The 17,582-nt window shown below is 35.5% G+C and overlaps 2 protein-coding genes across 3 annotated transcripts in view; one reads left to right on the top strand and one right to left on the bottom strand.

Annotated features, from left to right (window-relative positions):
- Positions 1–2,174: 2,174 nt before the first annotated feature.
- On the top strand, positions 2,175–5,009 carry LOC149484952 (uncharacterized). Its single transcript, XM_089700433.1, has 4 exons — positions 2,175–2,951; positions 3,348–3,431; positions 3,744–3,829; positions 4,398–5,009. Exons 1-4 carry the CDS (start codon positions 2,723–2,725, stop codon positions 4,545–4,547), a joined length of 549 nt encoding a protein of 182 aa, XP_089556559.1. The 5' UTR covers positions 2,175–2,722; the 3' UTR covers positions 4,548–5,009.
- Positions 5,010–5,402: 393 nt separating this feature from the next.
- Positions 5,403–17,582, bottom strand: part of Pus7 (pseudouridine synthase 7) — a 31,409-nt gene continuing 19,229 nt past the window's right edge. For both annotated transcript variants that reach the window (XM_089701177.1, XM_089701178.1), the window contains 5 exons: positions 8,712–8,897; positions 7,789–7,927; positions 7,158–7,431; positions 6,353–6,504; positions 5,403–5,771 (listed from right to left, as the gene is read on the bottom strand). In XM_089701177.1, coding sequence (XP_089557303.1) covers positions 5,416–5,771; positions 6,353–6,504; positions 7,158–7,431; positions 7,789–7,927; positions 8,712–8,897 — 1,107 coding nt within the window. In that variant the 3' untranslated portion in view covers positions 5,403–5,415. The remainder of the gene's footprint in view (positions 5,772–6,352; positions 6,505–7,157; positions 7,432–7,788; positions 7,928–8,711; positions 8,898–17,582) is intronic.

The raw sequence follows: 17,582 nt of genomic DNA, 5'->3' as shown, positions 1-17,582 counted from the left end.
TGCAGCTATAGTTGACCCAAACAATAAACTTGCTTCGTCACTTCCAAGTTCCATAAATTCACAAACTTATACGTTATGCTAAAAGGTTTTGAACAAATAATGTCCTAAATAATTGAGGTCGCCTGCTACGATACACCTTTAAATTTTATTTAGTTAATGTCAAATAATCACTATTCTTCTATAGGTAATTGGATTAATTTCTTATTTCATTTTCCTAAGATTAAGATATGGGGAGGTAACTGTAATTTCCATCAAGGAAAACCTCTCAAAAATAATTTGGAAAATCCAAAAGTGCACGCCTCATAATTTTTTTTTTAATAAATATTTATTAATTTTTATTTTTGTTTATTTAATAACAATTAAACCACATCGAATCAGACCCTGAAAAATGAAAGGGTTCTATTCCTGAGCATACTCAAGCGTAAGAGAAAAAAAAAGACTCGATTAGTAAAGTATTTCGGTCGCTATCACGTGTTAACAAGAAAAAGGATCCGCACATACAGACACACGGACGTCCAAGACAGAACTTTTTAAAACTGTTTTTTAACTAGTTTAAATAAGAAAAATGACATCAAAAATATCATGAACGTTAAAAATAGTGTTTTTTCTTAATATGTGTGTGTATGTATTATCTTACAAGTGCAATGTATGATACATAAAGACATTTTAAGTTTGAAAAATCAGATGTTTTGCGCGAAGTGACAGTAGTACCCACCTCAACGCTTCGCTTATACGCAACGAGGCGTGCAATATGGTTCTGTGAAGTAATATCGTCCTTGAGTTGTTACACTAATTTTAATGTATTTTATTATTTTTATTATATTATTGATTTATCTCTAGATACTAGAAGTATGATTGATACTTGAAAACCTCACAAAAAATGTCTATCCGGGCGAACCCGGGGCGAGCAGCCAGTACAAAATAAAATAAGCAATAAGTTTCATATTTCAAGTATATCGCTAACCATCAATCTGTCATCGCACAATGGGTATACCCACAACGTTTGGTAATCGGAAATTTGGTGTATTGTGAACGCACAAAAACGTTGTACAGGTGGAACGGTGACCATGTATTAGGGGAAATTAGGATAGTTAATTCTTAATACAAATAATTTAATATTAATTCGAATATTATATTGCACTTTCCAATTTATTAATTGCCTGTTAGTGATCTTGATTCTTAACACAGTAAATAGATTAATCGTCTTCGCTTTGCGTTGGGATAAACGTTTTTCGTAAGCTGTGCCTCCCGTTTTACCGGTTTCACATGCAGACCGCAAAACCACGGCAGAAGTAAGTATAAATAGTAAGTTGTAGGTATAGCTTATAGGCAAATGTAATGTAACAAAAGCTAAGGTCCATTTTTTATTTCCAATTATGCATCTTGACATAAAAAGATTAAAAAGCTTAAAAGAATGAACAATAATTATGTCTTTAACCCATTGAGCCCCAAGCGGCCCGATCGGTCCACGACACAATAGATTTTCTATTGTGTCTGTCGTTCTGGGGCCTGAGTTATTAATTAAATGAACACTCTCATATTATTAGACTCAGAAAGAATGTGTAGATTTTTTAAAATTTAGTGGCTATCTTCCCGATAGAAGATGAAATTAATCTATCTGTATTAATACAATATCTTGACGAGAGCGAAATACATGACACGGTGGTATGAAAATTATAAAGTCTAAGAAAATCCCACCGTGTAGTCACCCTACAGTATAATGGTACGGGCAGACAGGGCTCGTTTGGCCGCCGTACAAAGCTCCAATTCAAACAGGCCGTGCTTCGTCACCTCTATAACCGATTACGTTTTCTTCAATACATCACATTTGAATACGATTTTTTGGATGTGTTTTGATTTATTATTTTATTTGCATTTTTCGTTTAAATCTAGCTTCCAGAAATTATAAACTAACGGTATATGAATATCGGTGGAAAAAATATTATGTACAAATACGTTAAAAACATGTAGCAGATAGGTATGTTTCGTTTTAACCTTATTCATTTAACTCCATAATCTTGTATATGAACTTTATTACGTACCAGTCTTAATTCTAAGATGTACCGGGAAATTCTACATTTTTAGTAAAAGTAAATAACGATTAACGTTTAACAGGTTGTTTGTGTAGCAAATGAAATTTAGCAAAAGAACACAGACTACGCGTACGTCAAATATCGGTTTAACAATAAGAAAACTCGAACATTCGAAATAAGGATAAACATATCCATTCCAAACGATTTTCCTAGCTCCATGTGACATAAAAAAACAGTCAAATCACGACGATTAGTGCGAGCTGCAAACCTTATTGTTGTCACCTCAATACCTTACTCAATCCGATACAAATACCCTTCAGCTATTTAAGGGACTATCCTCAAATGCCCACTGCAGTTATCAGTGGAAAATTGGAAGGAAATCTTGTTAAATATCATTCGTATTTTATAATGAAATAGATAATTCGTGTGAAAGAAAAACGTAATCAATCATTTATGTTAATAATTACGAGTGGAATACATTCATAAGTTTTAACAAATACATAATTAAATAACTTTGTAACCAAATTAACCAACTTCATATTTAAAATAGAATTCAACTAACTACAATTGTTAAATAATTTAATGTGAAAAATTTGAACCAAACTGGATTAACGATTGAAATAAAGATCTCCTTAAAACATTTTTCATTACTAAAAAACAACTACATACTTATACCATCAATTAAAACCATGAACCAATCAGAGCCCCTCGATTTATCAACGAAAAAGTCAAACCTAAAAATCGTCGATTTCAAATTCTTATGCGGTCTCAACGATCACTTGATGAAGTTGTACGAAAGTACAAATAAGTTGGATAAGGCAGTGTGCATGAAACCTAAGAGTGTGCTGCCTTGTGAAGTGTGCTTCAAGACGTTTGATAGGCCTTCGCTGCTGAAGAGGCATATGCGGACACATACGGGTAAATACTAATAATATGGCGAAAAAAGTGTTTTACTGATAGGTCATGAATTCATCCTACATTGTATGTAACTAAAAACAAGCCATGCAGTTTTAGCAGTGCGAGTTGGACTCGCGCACCGAGGGCTCCGAACTTATTTTATTTATTATTTATGTTGCTATTTATGCTTTTAGCAAATTTTACTTTATCTGTGCTTGCATTGTAAAAAAATCAAGATTTAATGCTCATGGGAAGTACCCGGTTATGAGTTCAAGTCTATTAGTATTCTGAATTTCATCAAAATCGGTTCTGTAATTTAGGCGTAAAAGCGTAACAGACGAACAAAGAAAGTCATTTTAATAGTAGATTTGGGTGGAAATAGAATTAAAATAAGATTTATTTATCTATTTATTTCAGGAGAGAAGCCCCACGTGTGCAACATTTGCGGCAAAGGTTTCAGCACATCCAGCTCTCTGAACACTCACAGAAGAATTCACACCGGTAACTTTATAATAATTGTTATAAATATATTTATCTATATACATAAAAATCAATTGCTATTTATTAGTCTCATGAAAACTCAAGAACAGCTGGGCCGATTTTAGATGGTTTAGAAATGTCTGTCGTAACTCGTAATCCTGAGAAAGTTTAAACAGTTCGAAATATAAGTTACGGGTGATACGAAGCTCGCTGCCCGCTGGGTCATCAAGTTAATATTAATTTCGATCGCTAGTTAACTACATCCAGTTGTGTAGAATGTTTAAGAATATGTAAGTAAATAAAATTAAAATTAAAAATGTAAATTATTTGCAGGTGAAAAGCCACACAAGTGTCCGGAGTGCGGTAAATGCTTCACAGCGAGTTCCAATCTTTACTACCATCGAATGACACATACAAAGGTTACCTTTTTACTGTTTTATTACTTACCTCACTAATGTTTTTAGTCAGTAGACCCGAACATAATCGATCATATTATTCTGTACAATAGATTATTATCAATCGTTTACGTTGACGTTGTAAGTTTTCAGCAATCTTAATTAACAATGAACACAAATCAAATTATGAATTACTTAGGTACCTACTATTTCGTATACTTTTGCAAAATAAGAAAAATGAAAATTCCCGTATGTTTAATGGTATCCATAGGTATAAATTATCTTACAATTTTCATCAACACAAATATTTATAACGATGTGTCCATTTTTAATCACTATCATATCACTACATAGTAAAAAATAAAGTCGCTTTCTCTGTCCCTATGTCCCTATGTATGCCTTAATCTTTAAAACTACGCAACGAATTTCGATGCGGTTTTTATTAATAGATAGAGTGATTCAAGAGGAAGGTTTTAGTATATAATGTATTATGTTTTAGACAAAGCGGGCGAAGCTGCGGGCGGAAAGCTAGTTAATAATAAAAAAATATATTTTACGGTAATATTATTTATCTTTTTTTATTGTCTTTCAGAACAAGCCCCACAAATGCACATGGTGTCCCCGGTCGTTCCCCACGCCGGGGGAGCTGCGGGCACATTTGCAGTCCCATAGCGGGGCCAAGAGTGTAGCGCAGTGGCCCTTTGCGAAGTTACAGGACTTTCGGACCGGTTATAAGAAATAATTGAGTGTAATTCTAATAAGTAGGTTGTAATTTTATTGTAATTGAAACCTAAAATTAACTACCATATTATGTTGTGATAAATTAAAAATGAAAAATAGTCATGTTAGTAATTGTTGATTATGTTTGTTTGATGCATTATATGATAATATGAAATTACCTTTTCGTTATAATTATTGTTTGTCTGATATGTTATAATGTAATACCTATATCTGATTTACGAAATAGAAAATGGGTCCCTATTCTTTCCTTATCCTATCTTTCCTTGTTTGAAGTGAATAGATATTTATTATTTTCTAATTAAATGACTTATATTATATTATTATAGATGTTCACGCTAAGAATTAATATGAATTGTTTATTAGGTACATATTCATAGAAAATCAATGATACGATGATTGCATTTGTGAAAAAAACGTTGTTATTATTAAGTTATTAGTTGTAGTAATACTTAAGTATAATATTGACTATAGCACAATACCAAAGATAAAACTATTAAGAGAACTAATAAATATAATAAGAGATACCTATATTGTTATTTTATTTCACCTTATTTCTTAAATTTACCTACTTATATTTTAGTGACTCCAAAACTACAGAAATAAGTAGTTCCTAACTATAAACTCATTCATAGCAAAGATTAGTAATTTTAAGAGAAATTCATATATTATTCATCTCATTCTAACTATTTCTAAAATTAAATCTTTTGAATAAAATCCGACTAAAAAAGGAATTCCACATAAAGCTAAATTAGAAATATTTATACACAGAGAAGTCATAGGAATATAAATTCTTAAACCACCTATATAACGAATATCTTGATTATCATTTAAAAAGAGTCAAAATAAAACAACAAAATTTCTTTAATATTTTATTCATCATTCATCTTAGCTTTCTTACAATCACCATTCTCACTATCATCATCACCTTTCCTCTTTTCCGCAACATCCTCATTTCCTTTCTTGACATTATTTTCCTGTTTGACATTTTCTGGTTTGCAATTTTCTTGTTTGACATTTTCTGGTTTGGAATTTTCTTGTTTGATATTTTCTTCGTTGACATTTTCTTGTTTGATATTTTCTTCGTTGACATGTTTTTTATGATAGTTGTTCTGTTGCGCTTGTGTGTCGGAGGAAGTATCGACTCGGAGTAGTTCTCGTAATGCCATAGTAGCGTAGACACTGGTCGGTAATATCATTGTTATGAGAAGCGCCTTGTATTTCCCATCTGGAGAAGAAATTAATATAGATTTAGTTAAATATTTAAGATGAATATAGTTTTGATGTACATTCGGTATTAAGTTGAATGTTCTATGTTTTTATTTATGCTGCAACAATGTTTATATGGAAACAAGGAATTCATGATTGTTACTGAAATAAATGGTGGCATTGTGTTTTAAATGTTATTTGAAATAAATCTCATCTCGATACTAGTGAGCCAACGATTTTATATCTTGTATTAAAGAGTCGAGTATATTAAAAAAATATCATAGAAACTTCTCTGCGTTCGAGCAACATCTATACTAATATTATAAAGAGGAAAGGTTTGTATGTATGTATGGTTTTCATGCATAAACTACTGGACCGATTTTGATGAAATTTGGCACAGATAATCTTTAGATCCTGAGAAAGAACATAGGCTACCTTTTATTGCGAAATATGTACCACGGGCGAAGCCGGGGCGGACCGCTAGTTCACAATAAAAATGTCGCTTATATTTAAAAGCACAATATCCAAATAATTGACTCGTTAACTCGCGTCTCGTAGTATATTAAACCGAGTTTTAAAAAAAACAACCAAAACACTAACCTTTCACCTCCCCAGTGTCCTTTTTCCCCGCAATTTCATCAGCATCCGACAAAAACAGATCTGCGAACGGATCGTCATATCTCACCGACCGCCAGCTCACGGACCGAGCACGAACTAACGCGTGTCTGTAGCCGCCACATAGTGAATATTCCCTGTTATAATAATATATTAGGTATAATTAAAAAAAATTGTAATAAAAAAAATTGGTTGTCTGTAAAGTCGGTTTACTGACGATAGTTGAACGTGACAACGTCCGATTGTGCTTCTTTGTCGCTCGTTCCGCGCTCTCGCTTGCACTTCAAGCCTTACATGGAACGCCTCAGAGCGAGGTAACGCCGCATGAGTCATGTTTTTTCGTGCGTGCAGCCGGCTATCGAATTATAAGACGTTGTCACGTCAAAAAGAAATAAAATTTATATTATAATCTATTAAAATACGAGCCTAGTTACCAACTACCTATTTATTTAGAATTGATTGTTTAGTTTTTTTATGGTTTTTGATACGCATAGTTCGTACTTTGTCCCAGGTTCGATTCCTGATGGGGACGAAGAAAAAATATCTAGGTAAGGTAGGACACAGAAGGCTGATCCACCTACATGCCCTTAGAGAAAATCGATCAATTTAATAGATGTATAATGCATCTGCCCTATACGCCACTCAGGGGAAAACGGATTTCTTTTTCAGACGTTATTAAAAAAAACAAATAAGAAACTTATCTCCCTGCATTGGGAACACACTAAAAATTGTAATCACCTTAGTATAAGCTTACAAATATCCTTAACTTCTAGGTAACAAAAGCCCTTACTTAATCTTATGTTTCATTTTCAACGTCAGACCATCTTTAGTGAGCAATTCTTCATAATACTCCTTTACATTAGGAGGATATTCCACACTATGTCCGGGCAGAGGTAGAACAATATCAAAAATCGTGTATTTCCCACTATCTATATCTTCTTGAGTTAATATTTTGACTCGAGGGATCTTTTTGGGAACATTTCTTTCCTCTTTCTTCTCTGCTTTCTCGAGTTCCTCTTGCTCTATGTCGTCTAATGTGCTAGAGTCATCTTCCTCTACTGTGTCTGGAATGATAAACAGTTATCTTAGGAATTGGAAGGATTTCAATATCTTGTAATATTTTAAAGACAGATGAATCGTAAAAATAAAACTTTTTGTTTGACTAACTTTACCATATTTTACGGGCACTTAACGCCATGTATGATCTTAGTAATATATCACATAAATTAAAGACTATAATAATTATGTATATCGTTGTTAAAAACCTTTTTTACCTTGATTTAATCATCATAAATTTCAACACGTTTTGGTCCTTCGAGTAAATTTTGTAATAAATAAACATAAACACGTCCACATATTATCTCATATTTTTTTCTCTTTCGTGAACAAATTTAGTTTCTCACAAATGAATAATTTATTACCTTCTTCAATTTCTTCGAGCGGCACCAAATCCCCGACCGCCGGCTTGTATGAGAAGCGCTTTAATCTCTCGGATACAACTTTGTTCCAAATGAGAGATTGGTACGAGTGTAAGTAGAGCAGACGTGTGTTTCGGGGCACCTGAATTATAATTAATATTAGTTTTTTATTATAATGATGTTATCGAATTTATAATACCAATTAATAACAATATATACGCAACAATACATACGCAATTTTATTGCAATTAGCTTTTTTATTATAAAATTTACTATTGCATATCATAAGGACAACAATTTGGGGGAGAAATTACTATTTAATTACTATTTACAATTTCATTGAAAACGTTTGACTGGACGATGAAATTTGGTAATAACAACGATGACAGTCTGTAGTAATTATTATCATAATAACATAGGTTATAATATTATTTAATGATTGTGATGATGATGCTTATGATGAAAGTGATGGTGGTAATGGTAGTTATAAAAGTTTTGATAATGGTGGAGTTTGAGTTTGAGTTTGAGTATGCAGCGTCACTCAGCTACTCGCTCACTCAGTCTGTGGAGCGTCACTTACCATGGCGAGTGCACGGGCGTGCTGTGCGGGTTGCTGCGCGAGCGCGTGTATGTCACTCACGCTATGGAGTGTTACTAACGCTATGGAGTGTTACTAACGCTATGGAGTGTTACTAACGCTATGGAGTGTTACTAACGCTATGGAGTGTTACTAACGCTATGGAGTGTTACTAACGCTATGGAGTGTTACTAACGCTGTGGAGCATGACTCACCGCAGCGAGCGCGCGGGCAGGCTGTGCAGCATCACTCACGCTATGGAGCGTCACTAACACTATGGAGCGTCACTAACGCTATGGAGCGTCACTAACACTATGGAGCGTCACTAACGCTATGGAGCGTCACTTACCATGGCGAGTGCGCGGGCGGGCTGTGCGGGGCACTGCGCGAGCGCGTGTATGAGGCGCGCCTCCGCGGCGCAGTGCGGCGCGCGGCGCGGCAGCAGCGCGGCCGCCGCCACAGCCCCGCTGCTGTGGAACGCGCGCAACGCACCCGCCATCGGCCCCGAGCGGTCTTCGAGAATGCTTTGAATGGCCTGCGTAATAGCGATGCTATTTAATTTATTAAATAACATCGCCATTACTAAAATAATCATGATAAAAACTAACATTTTAAAGACTTAAAACTTCGTAACTTTGCATTTTTGTAGGAATAACCTTCAGACCTACGAGATAAAAATTATGTTGTTTGATGTTTCTTTATAAGATCATGCATTGCATGACTGATTCAAGCTTATTATTGGAAAAAATAAAATTCAGAATTCCCAGAATTTCCTCACGTTGCAAATACACATTTGAAGTCACTCCCTGTAATACAAATTACGCCAAGAATGCCTTTTTAAAAAGAGCAGCCAAATTTTATAATGATAAATTATTAGACATGGATATTTTTCAATGTTCTTGTAATAGTTATAGAAATAAATTAAGAAATATCATTTTATGTAGCTAATGTGTAACTTATGTATAATTTAAATTATTTAGTTTTCTAAGTTTGTAATGAAATGTGGGCTTTATGTATTATTTTAAGATTAAGATTAGTTAGTTCATTTGCGTGAGGCTTGTTTTCTTTTTTATATGCTGTTTTTCTTTTTTTAATAATAGAACATGTGTGGTCGTAGTGAATTTTAGAACTTTGTTATAATAAATCATGTATGACTGTTATGTTCTTATACAAATAAATAAATAAAAATAAATATATTGCTAGAGTGTACGATTAAGTACCTAATCGTACAGACAATGCAAATTCCCGAAATACAATCCGTCGATGTTGCATCTTTTATTATAATGAATTAATTATTTTAACATAGTAGTTCGCAATCGGAATCCGCACCGGGCGGAACTCCATCATAAATGCCAATCTCATCTCATCCCATCAGTCCATAGTGAAGAAATAAATATCTCTATATATCTCAATCTTGAACCTTATAATTTATCCCAACCCCCAACATAGAGTGTCGAAAAATTATCAACTAAATTTCCAAAAAAACCAAGGGGAAGAACAAAAAACAGAAACAAAGAGCAAGAAAATGCATATTCATTTTCCATATACGTCCACGTAAAAACGTCCCGTGCCGCGTACGTGTGCTCATAGCATTATAGCAAAGCATAGCAATATTAAAGCCTAATCTTTTAATTAATTATTACTTAATTAATACCAGCAGCATCCCCAGGTGTACGAACCGTACAGACAGACTGTAAACGTTAAAACTTTTATGTGAACAGTTTACTGTGTTGATGTTGAAAATAAGGCGCTTTGCTTGCATATTGCGTAACTCAAATTGTTTTCAATATTTAAACTTTATATTATATTCAAATCAGTTCATCGTCGACGGTCATTAAGAGTACCTCGCGTGAGTCATCCATTTTATTACAAGTTTCCGTTTAATACAAGTTTCAATAGTTTAATGATTCTTTTATTTCTAATTATATTTATTAATTATATACAAGTACGGGATAGGCCCGTACATACTGGTCCTTCGAGCAACCGTAAAGCGGGACCCTTGTACGTTCGCGTGTGTGGTTCCGTAGACCTGTGCACCTGTGGCAATACAGTGCATTGTAGATGTTAAATCCTAAGTTAAGTTAAGTTGTTAAGTCACAATGCAATAGATGGCGTCACAAGTTGTTTAGATGGCGCTATCGAAATGTTTTATTAAAACCGTATTATAACATTATTGTTGTTGATAATATACGATTGATACGCCCTCTAGTGTTTTATTTCAAAACTCTTATTGTGGCATTTTTGGGATTTATACAGTAGACAGGTGCAGATACTTGAGATACCAAGCGTACTTGAGGAGGTGATGAAACTGGATACTGAGCTATCGCGAGTTAAAATGATTGAAGGCAGTAAATAATAAAATGAACTCGGTCTCATTTAGAGAGAAATCAACGCCGCATTTGGACATACCAACGTTCAGCGGAAATTTCCAGTAATGGATATCTTTTAAGGATTTGTTCAATGAAACCATACATAGCAATAATTCATTACCGAATGCTCAGAAAATGCAACATTTAAAAAATAAATTGAGAGGAGAAGCGTCGTAATTAGTACAACACTTAACCATAAGTTCCGATAACTATCTTTGTTGGGATATTCTAAACCATCGTTATAATAATATGCGAATTATATTTAACTCTCATATTCAAATTATTTTATCGATGCCTAGTGGGCAACTGGGCAACACAACAGTCAGCTGGGCAAATAAAGAAAATACATGACACTACCAACGAGTGTCTCAATGCCATTAAAGCCATGGGGGTTAACATAACGTCTTGGGATCCTCTTATAGTGCAGATATATATATACTATCGCAGAAATTGGATGCAGACACCCACTCATGATTATATTGAGTCGCTAAAGAACCCTAGAGATTTAGCAACAATTTCTAGATTTTCTTGAAACAAAATTTATGTCATTAGAGTCTTCCCGAAGAAAACAAGATTTAATCAAGCCTAAACAATTACAATATCAAGACAACTATACTTAAGAAGAAAACTATACATAAGAGAAAGTCTATACAGTATACATATTATTAAAGACGACTATAGTTTTTGCGAAACGACGCCAAAGGCAAGTAAATGTAAAACGACAATTTCGGCTTGCAAGAACAGATGGTTGGAGCTAAGCAGCTTAAATAAATATTTTTTCTTTTATTGTGAACCATAAATAAATAAATAATAAATAATCATCCGATTTCTTCGTTGTCTCTCACAGTCGAAGGGAGAATAATCTGAATATAATTATAGTCTTACATGCCGGCATCGCCCAAGATATCTCAGATCAACAACATCATAAACATCTCCTTACCGAGCGGCTCTACAAATAATACCCCTGTCTCGTCTCTCAATTATAACAACCAGCATCAAGATATTCAGCGAAATATTGAATTCTTTTATTGAAATTCTTTTATTTACTCTGTACGGGCCCTACAACCCCGTACAACGCGATACTTAGAACTTAGAATATTTCAAAACGAAAATGGCAAGAAATGATGAGGGACTTCTTCGTAAACAAGAGGACATATTCGACAGAATAAAAAGGGCAGAGATAAATTATAAAAAATCACCTAAAGAAAGAATTTCAGTACATTATTTAAAATACTTATTTGTACTCGTCACCATCAGCCACCGGCGCACAACACCAGCGTCCCCGTCATCTACATTATAATTAATTAATTTAAGTTAAGTTACCTTTAATTAATTTTAAGTTAACTCTAAGCAATTTTTAAAGTTATTTTTATATATTTAAACAAAAATGTCAAGCAAAAGCGAACCCGCTAAAACTTCCCGCAACCAAAAAAAGACAATGGTGAGAGCAGCCACGGCTCTGCCACCAACCATCAACCATCTGCCATCAACATCTAAAACAACAGCTCCTAAGCCCCTACCACCTTTACCGGAACCGGAATCGCCGCCACAGTCATCCGCATTACAGATGGATTACACCTGCAGCCAGATTCACTGGCTGCAGGTGGCGACACCCAAGATGAGATGGAGACCTCTTCGGTGGATCCGAGACATCCATCGGGAGGCGAGTGAGTCTCCTCTACACGTCTCCCAAAAGGGGCACAGGAGTGGAAATGGACGTGGCAACAAAGGTTGCAAACGACATGCTTCTCAGAGGCAAAGAATCACTTGAGACGGCCGGTAATATGAAGAGGGAAAATAAGACCGTAGCCCTCAACAGCTTGCAGGGGCTGTACGAAACTGTCTTGTCTCTGGCGGACTCACGCTCGAGACATAAATTCAACCTTGAAAAAGAACGCTCACGCCACGCACAAGAGCTGGTGCGAGTGGAGAGGGCCCACTCTGCAGAAGTGAAGCAAATCAAGGAGGCCCTCCTCTCGGAAGTGAGTCTCGCCAGAGCAGGCATCACGGAAACCCTAAAAGAGATGCCAGCTGTACGCAGCTGGCTAGGGTACGAGACCGTGGAACCCTTCAGCTACCTGAAGGAGCTTCACCGGGAGACTGGCAACCTCGTTGCCGAAATCAAGACAAAACTATCTGCCAAGGAGCTCGGCAGCGAATCCAGGGACGATAAATTAAGTTCCCTATAGGATCTTTCCTAATTCATTGCATTTTAAATAATTTTGTACATTGCAATGGGTTTTATTTTATAAAGAGATATTTCTGATTAAGGAAATATCATTTGAAACAATAGCTTTTCATGTTGTTTCTCTTTTACAGGTAATTAAGTGTTACCTGTATTTAGTAATTAATGGTGTTTCCTGAAAATAAAAAATTACAGAGCAACTTTTTTCTTACAACTTTGGTTTTTGTTTCAATAAATAACTCATTACAAGACAACATTATCATAGCTATTATAAATAATAGAGAAATTAAAGTTTGAATTTACTGTGAAACAAAGTGAAGATTCGAAAACAAATGCAATATAACCTCAATTATGGTCCGCCGATAACCATACCATAACCCAAGTCCCAATATTTTCAAAAAGTAAAAGCTACACTTCAAAGAAGACATGAGAAAAGACACGTAGGTATGGATTGCACACACCCGAGTACATACAGGATCTGTACGGTGTTCATACATCATGTTGCGCACTGTCAACATTTTACGCCGACACGCGACATTTTAGTGTTATATTTAGTTCGCATTCGATCACCATAGAAATCTTGCGTACTCATAACCATTAACCAAACCATGTAGAATTAAGGCAATGAACAAATTATTGTACTGAATTATTTTATTTACGAACCATCTCAAAATACTCTGTACAGGCCCTACAACCTTGTACATGGACGAAGATAGAAAAATGCAGTTTAAAGATTATTTACTAGAGGTATATCAAAAACACAACAGCAGGTTTTTATGAACGAATCTGAATCTATCAGAATGTGACGAAGCATACACAGATTATAAGCTGAGATTACAGAACGATTTGCAAGCGATCACACCACTAATATTTTCATCACACGTTATTATAATTTTAGGCCTGCCGAATATGCAACAACAGTCGCTCATACAAATTAAGAAAATGCACGATGCTCCGGAAAAGAATTTGAATGCGATAAAATAACCTTGAAATATTGTATTCTGTAGCCAGTCGCTATCCAAACTATGCTCTGTATTAACGTCGCTAAAAACAATGTAAAATCATTTATATAATATTATACATAATATATTATCTTTAAAATTGCCTTTCATTCTACAACCACCAACAAAATAGGCAAAAAGATGTAAGTAGTTAAAAGGTGTAAGCATTAATTGATGAAAAAAAACACTATTACCTAATACAAAGGTCCCTTCCGTTGAAAGGAAGGGGAAATGAAGCGCAACCCAAAAAAAGCCTTGGAGTCAACATAAGAACTTGGGATACAATTAATATTGTAGGTGCTGTGCTGACGCAGGATTTTCGGCCGCGTCGCACAAGCGACGAGCCAAAGAACGATCAAGCAGCAGCTATCAACGATATCCTGCTCATGTCATTTGAGGGCGAAGAAAAGGTCTACACTTCGATTGATACTGTGGTGGATACTGTGGTACTACAAATGACGCTACTAATTACCCTGTTGAATTTTTAAATTCATTGAAACCGCCAGGTTTGCCTTATCATAATTCTGCGTGTGGGCACTCCAATTATATTGTTGCGAAATTTAAACCCACCGAAACTTTGTAACGGTACGAGACTGCAAGTGAAAGCGTTACATCGCAACATAGTGGAAGCCACTATATTAACTGGTTGTGCGAAAGGGGAGACTGTATTTATACCACGAATCCCATTAATACCTAATGATATCCCGTTCGAATTTAAACGATTACAATTTCCCCTAAAATGTCTGTATCTGTCTGTGTCTGTTTTGCCATGACAATTAACAAGTCTCGGGGGCAAACTGAAGTTCGCGGGTATTGACTTGAGAGAACATTGCTTCTCTCATGGACAATTTTATGTTGCTTGCTCACGAGTAAGTTCGTCCAAAAGTTTGATAGTTTTAGCGCCTAATGACAGCTTAGTTAAGAATATTGTGTACAAAGAAGTTTTGTAGGCCCTAAGTTTTTACATACGCAAACAAAAGTACCAAAGCCGCAAAAATATACTAATATTAATACTTCTTAACGCGAGCGAAGCCGCGGGTAAAAGGTAGTATAATATATATACGGACAACTCACAAAACTACAGGGCGGTGGCAGCGGTAAAAAAGTTACAAAAATAAAATTCAATAACACAAACAAAACTACATATAAAAATTAAATATCACCATGGAACCCGTTAAAGAAGAATTTGCAAGCTTATCGTCAATCTCCATTACGGCCCGCATCCCAGAATTTTGGAAGAAATCGCCGAAGATATGGTTTATACAAACGGAAGCAGTTTTATCACCACAGAAAATGTCGGACGAGGCGAAATATCAAATTGTAATTTCAAAATTAACGCCAGAAGTCATCGAGCAAGTCACGGTCATTTTAATTAGCCCACCGGAGACAGGAAAATATGAAAAATTTAAAAGAAGTTATGAGTACTACTAGCTTATCTGTTCCTGAAATCAAGGTGGAAAGACCACGAGAATTAAATAAAGTTGTGCATTAACAAACGTGTAAGTTATATTTCTCTGTGTGTTATTAAATTTTAATGTCATGACGTTTCATACATTGTTATTGTATCGTCATAGTGTAAGAAACGGTGTACGGTGCAACCGTACAGAGTGCAAATTCATCATTTTTTGTATGTCACAGCATTTTCATTTTCATATAGCGTTAGTTCACGTTAAAACGTCGCGAGCCGCGTACGTGTGTAACTCTTAGCATAACAGCATAGCATCATTAAAGCATATAATCTTAGCAGCTTAGTTTTATTATCAGCAGCAGCATCCCCAGGTGTACGAACTGTACATCTTTATGGTCCTTCGGATGCGACGCCTTCGCGATTTGTTCACCGTCCGAGGGCGAACGAAGAGTGGTAGGAATGCTCCCCTTATACGAGGAATAAAGCTGCTCAATGACATGCTCGCTCACAGCAATGAATGCGATATATTTTGTTTAAGTTTATATAAATTTAAAAATATTATTTTGTTCTTTCTTAGTTATAAAAAATGATGTAATTTTAGTTGAGTAACTGCCATGTAATGTTTTGGGTATACATACCTGTAAATTACTTGTGTTGGAAAATAAAGAATAACACTAGCAACGTAGCCCACCACTGGGTATATCGCCCTACAAGAGATTTTATTCATCTCGCATAACAGACCGCACAAAAACAGTACCTAGAAATTAAAAATTGTATCGCTAGGGTGTCGAAATAATTAACAACGAACTTTGCAAATCAAAGGAAAGGGGCAAGTACTTAAAGTAAGCAACAAACAGAAACAGAGAGAGGCTGACACACACCCACACCCGTTTCAATAGAATCCAATTCTTATTGGATTCTATTGCAACATTTCCTACAAGAAATGTTGCAAAGGCAGGCAGTAAATTTTAAAGCTTTGCATTGATTTAGAAAAATATATGTACAAAATGGAAATTTGAAGACGTGCTTCAGCAATTAAATTCACGATGGGGGATGATACTCACTGCACTGGGAGATAGCATTTTAGATGGACAAGACCTTGACTATGAGAATGCCTTTACACATAACGAAAGTATTTTAAACAATCTCAAAGAATCTATCAACACCAAGCTCTAGTCGGTATCTCATAGAGAGCACATCGCCACAGGTCGACATACCTATCTTCACAGGGAATTATCAACAATGGGTCTCATTTAAAAATATGTATTTTTAACGAAACAGGGCCATTTAAAAATATTTTTAACGAATTAGGCCTGGAAATAAGAAAGGCGATCCTGTCGTTACAGATATTTGCGCCTTACAATACTTGCCAGAAGGAAAAATTAAATATAGAATCAATTTCGAGGATGATTATGAGTATTTGCCACGGCGGGTTTCAAACACTGATATGATTACAACAGCTTTGTACACATCGCCGTTGCCCATCGAATTGACAAAATTTATACACTTGCAAGAGATGAAACCCTTAATTCCGAATGATTGTCACCCTTTTTCATCCCTTGGTCGCCCATACCCTGACAAGGTCGACCTGATTCACACGGTGGGCCCACTACGACACCCTTCACGAGGGTACCGCCCGCTACCAATTGAAGAAGGATTCTCCCTGTGCCGAGAGTTCACTGCCCGGCTGCTGCTGCCATCGCTGCCAAGACTCCACTGTGTCTGATTCACTATCAGGCACCGAGCTCATTTACCAGCCAGCCAGCTACACAGCCAACCATCATCAAGCCTCATAGCTCGCCATTGACACAATAGGGTGTCATATGTAGGTGATTATTAAAATATTATATTAAAATATAATTGTTAACTAACTAACAAGTAAACTAACAAGTAAATAACTATAACATTAACAAGTAACAGTGTAATTACAGTGATTTAAATATATCAAATATAAGTCATAAACAAACAACAAAACAGAAGAAGTTTCATACAAGAGCACGAGGCGAGCGAAGTTTTTTTTTATATTAAAAAAAATATTGAAACGTGGGACAAACCACAATCTCTGCTCATTAAACCTCCCCCGTACGAACTTAACAAACCGGACCCTAAGCAAGGATTCCCTCAAGAGAATCCACAACCGGGCGGCAGCAGGGCTGCTCATCATCAACAAACAACTACGGAAAGCAAGACCGTAGGCATGTTGAGAAAACAACAAATCAAATTAAATTAGAAATTAGAAAACAATCAGATTTATTAA

Source organism: Colias philodice, chromosome 11, assembly GCF_061535455.1.
Source record: "Colias philodice isolate Cphi_HAF_F1 chromosome 11, ilColPhil1 Martin Lab GWU primary, whole genome shotgun sequence".
NCBI classification, from domain to species: domain Eukaryota; kingdom Metazoa; phylum Arthropoda; class Insecta; order Lepidoptera; family Pieridae; genus Colias; species Colias philodice.
The sequence above is the reverse complement of the archived record's forward strand: the minus strand, read 5'-3'. Positions and strand labels throughout refer to the sequence as shown.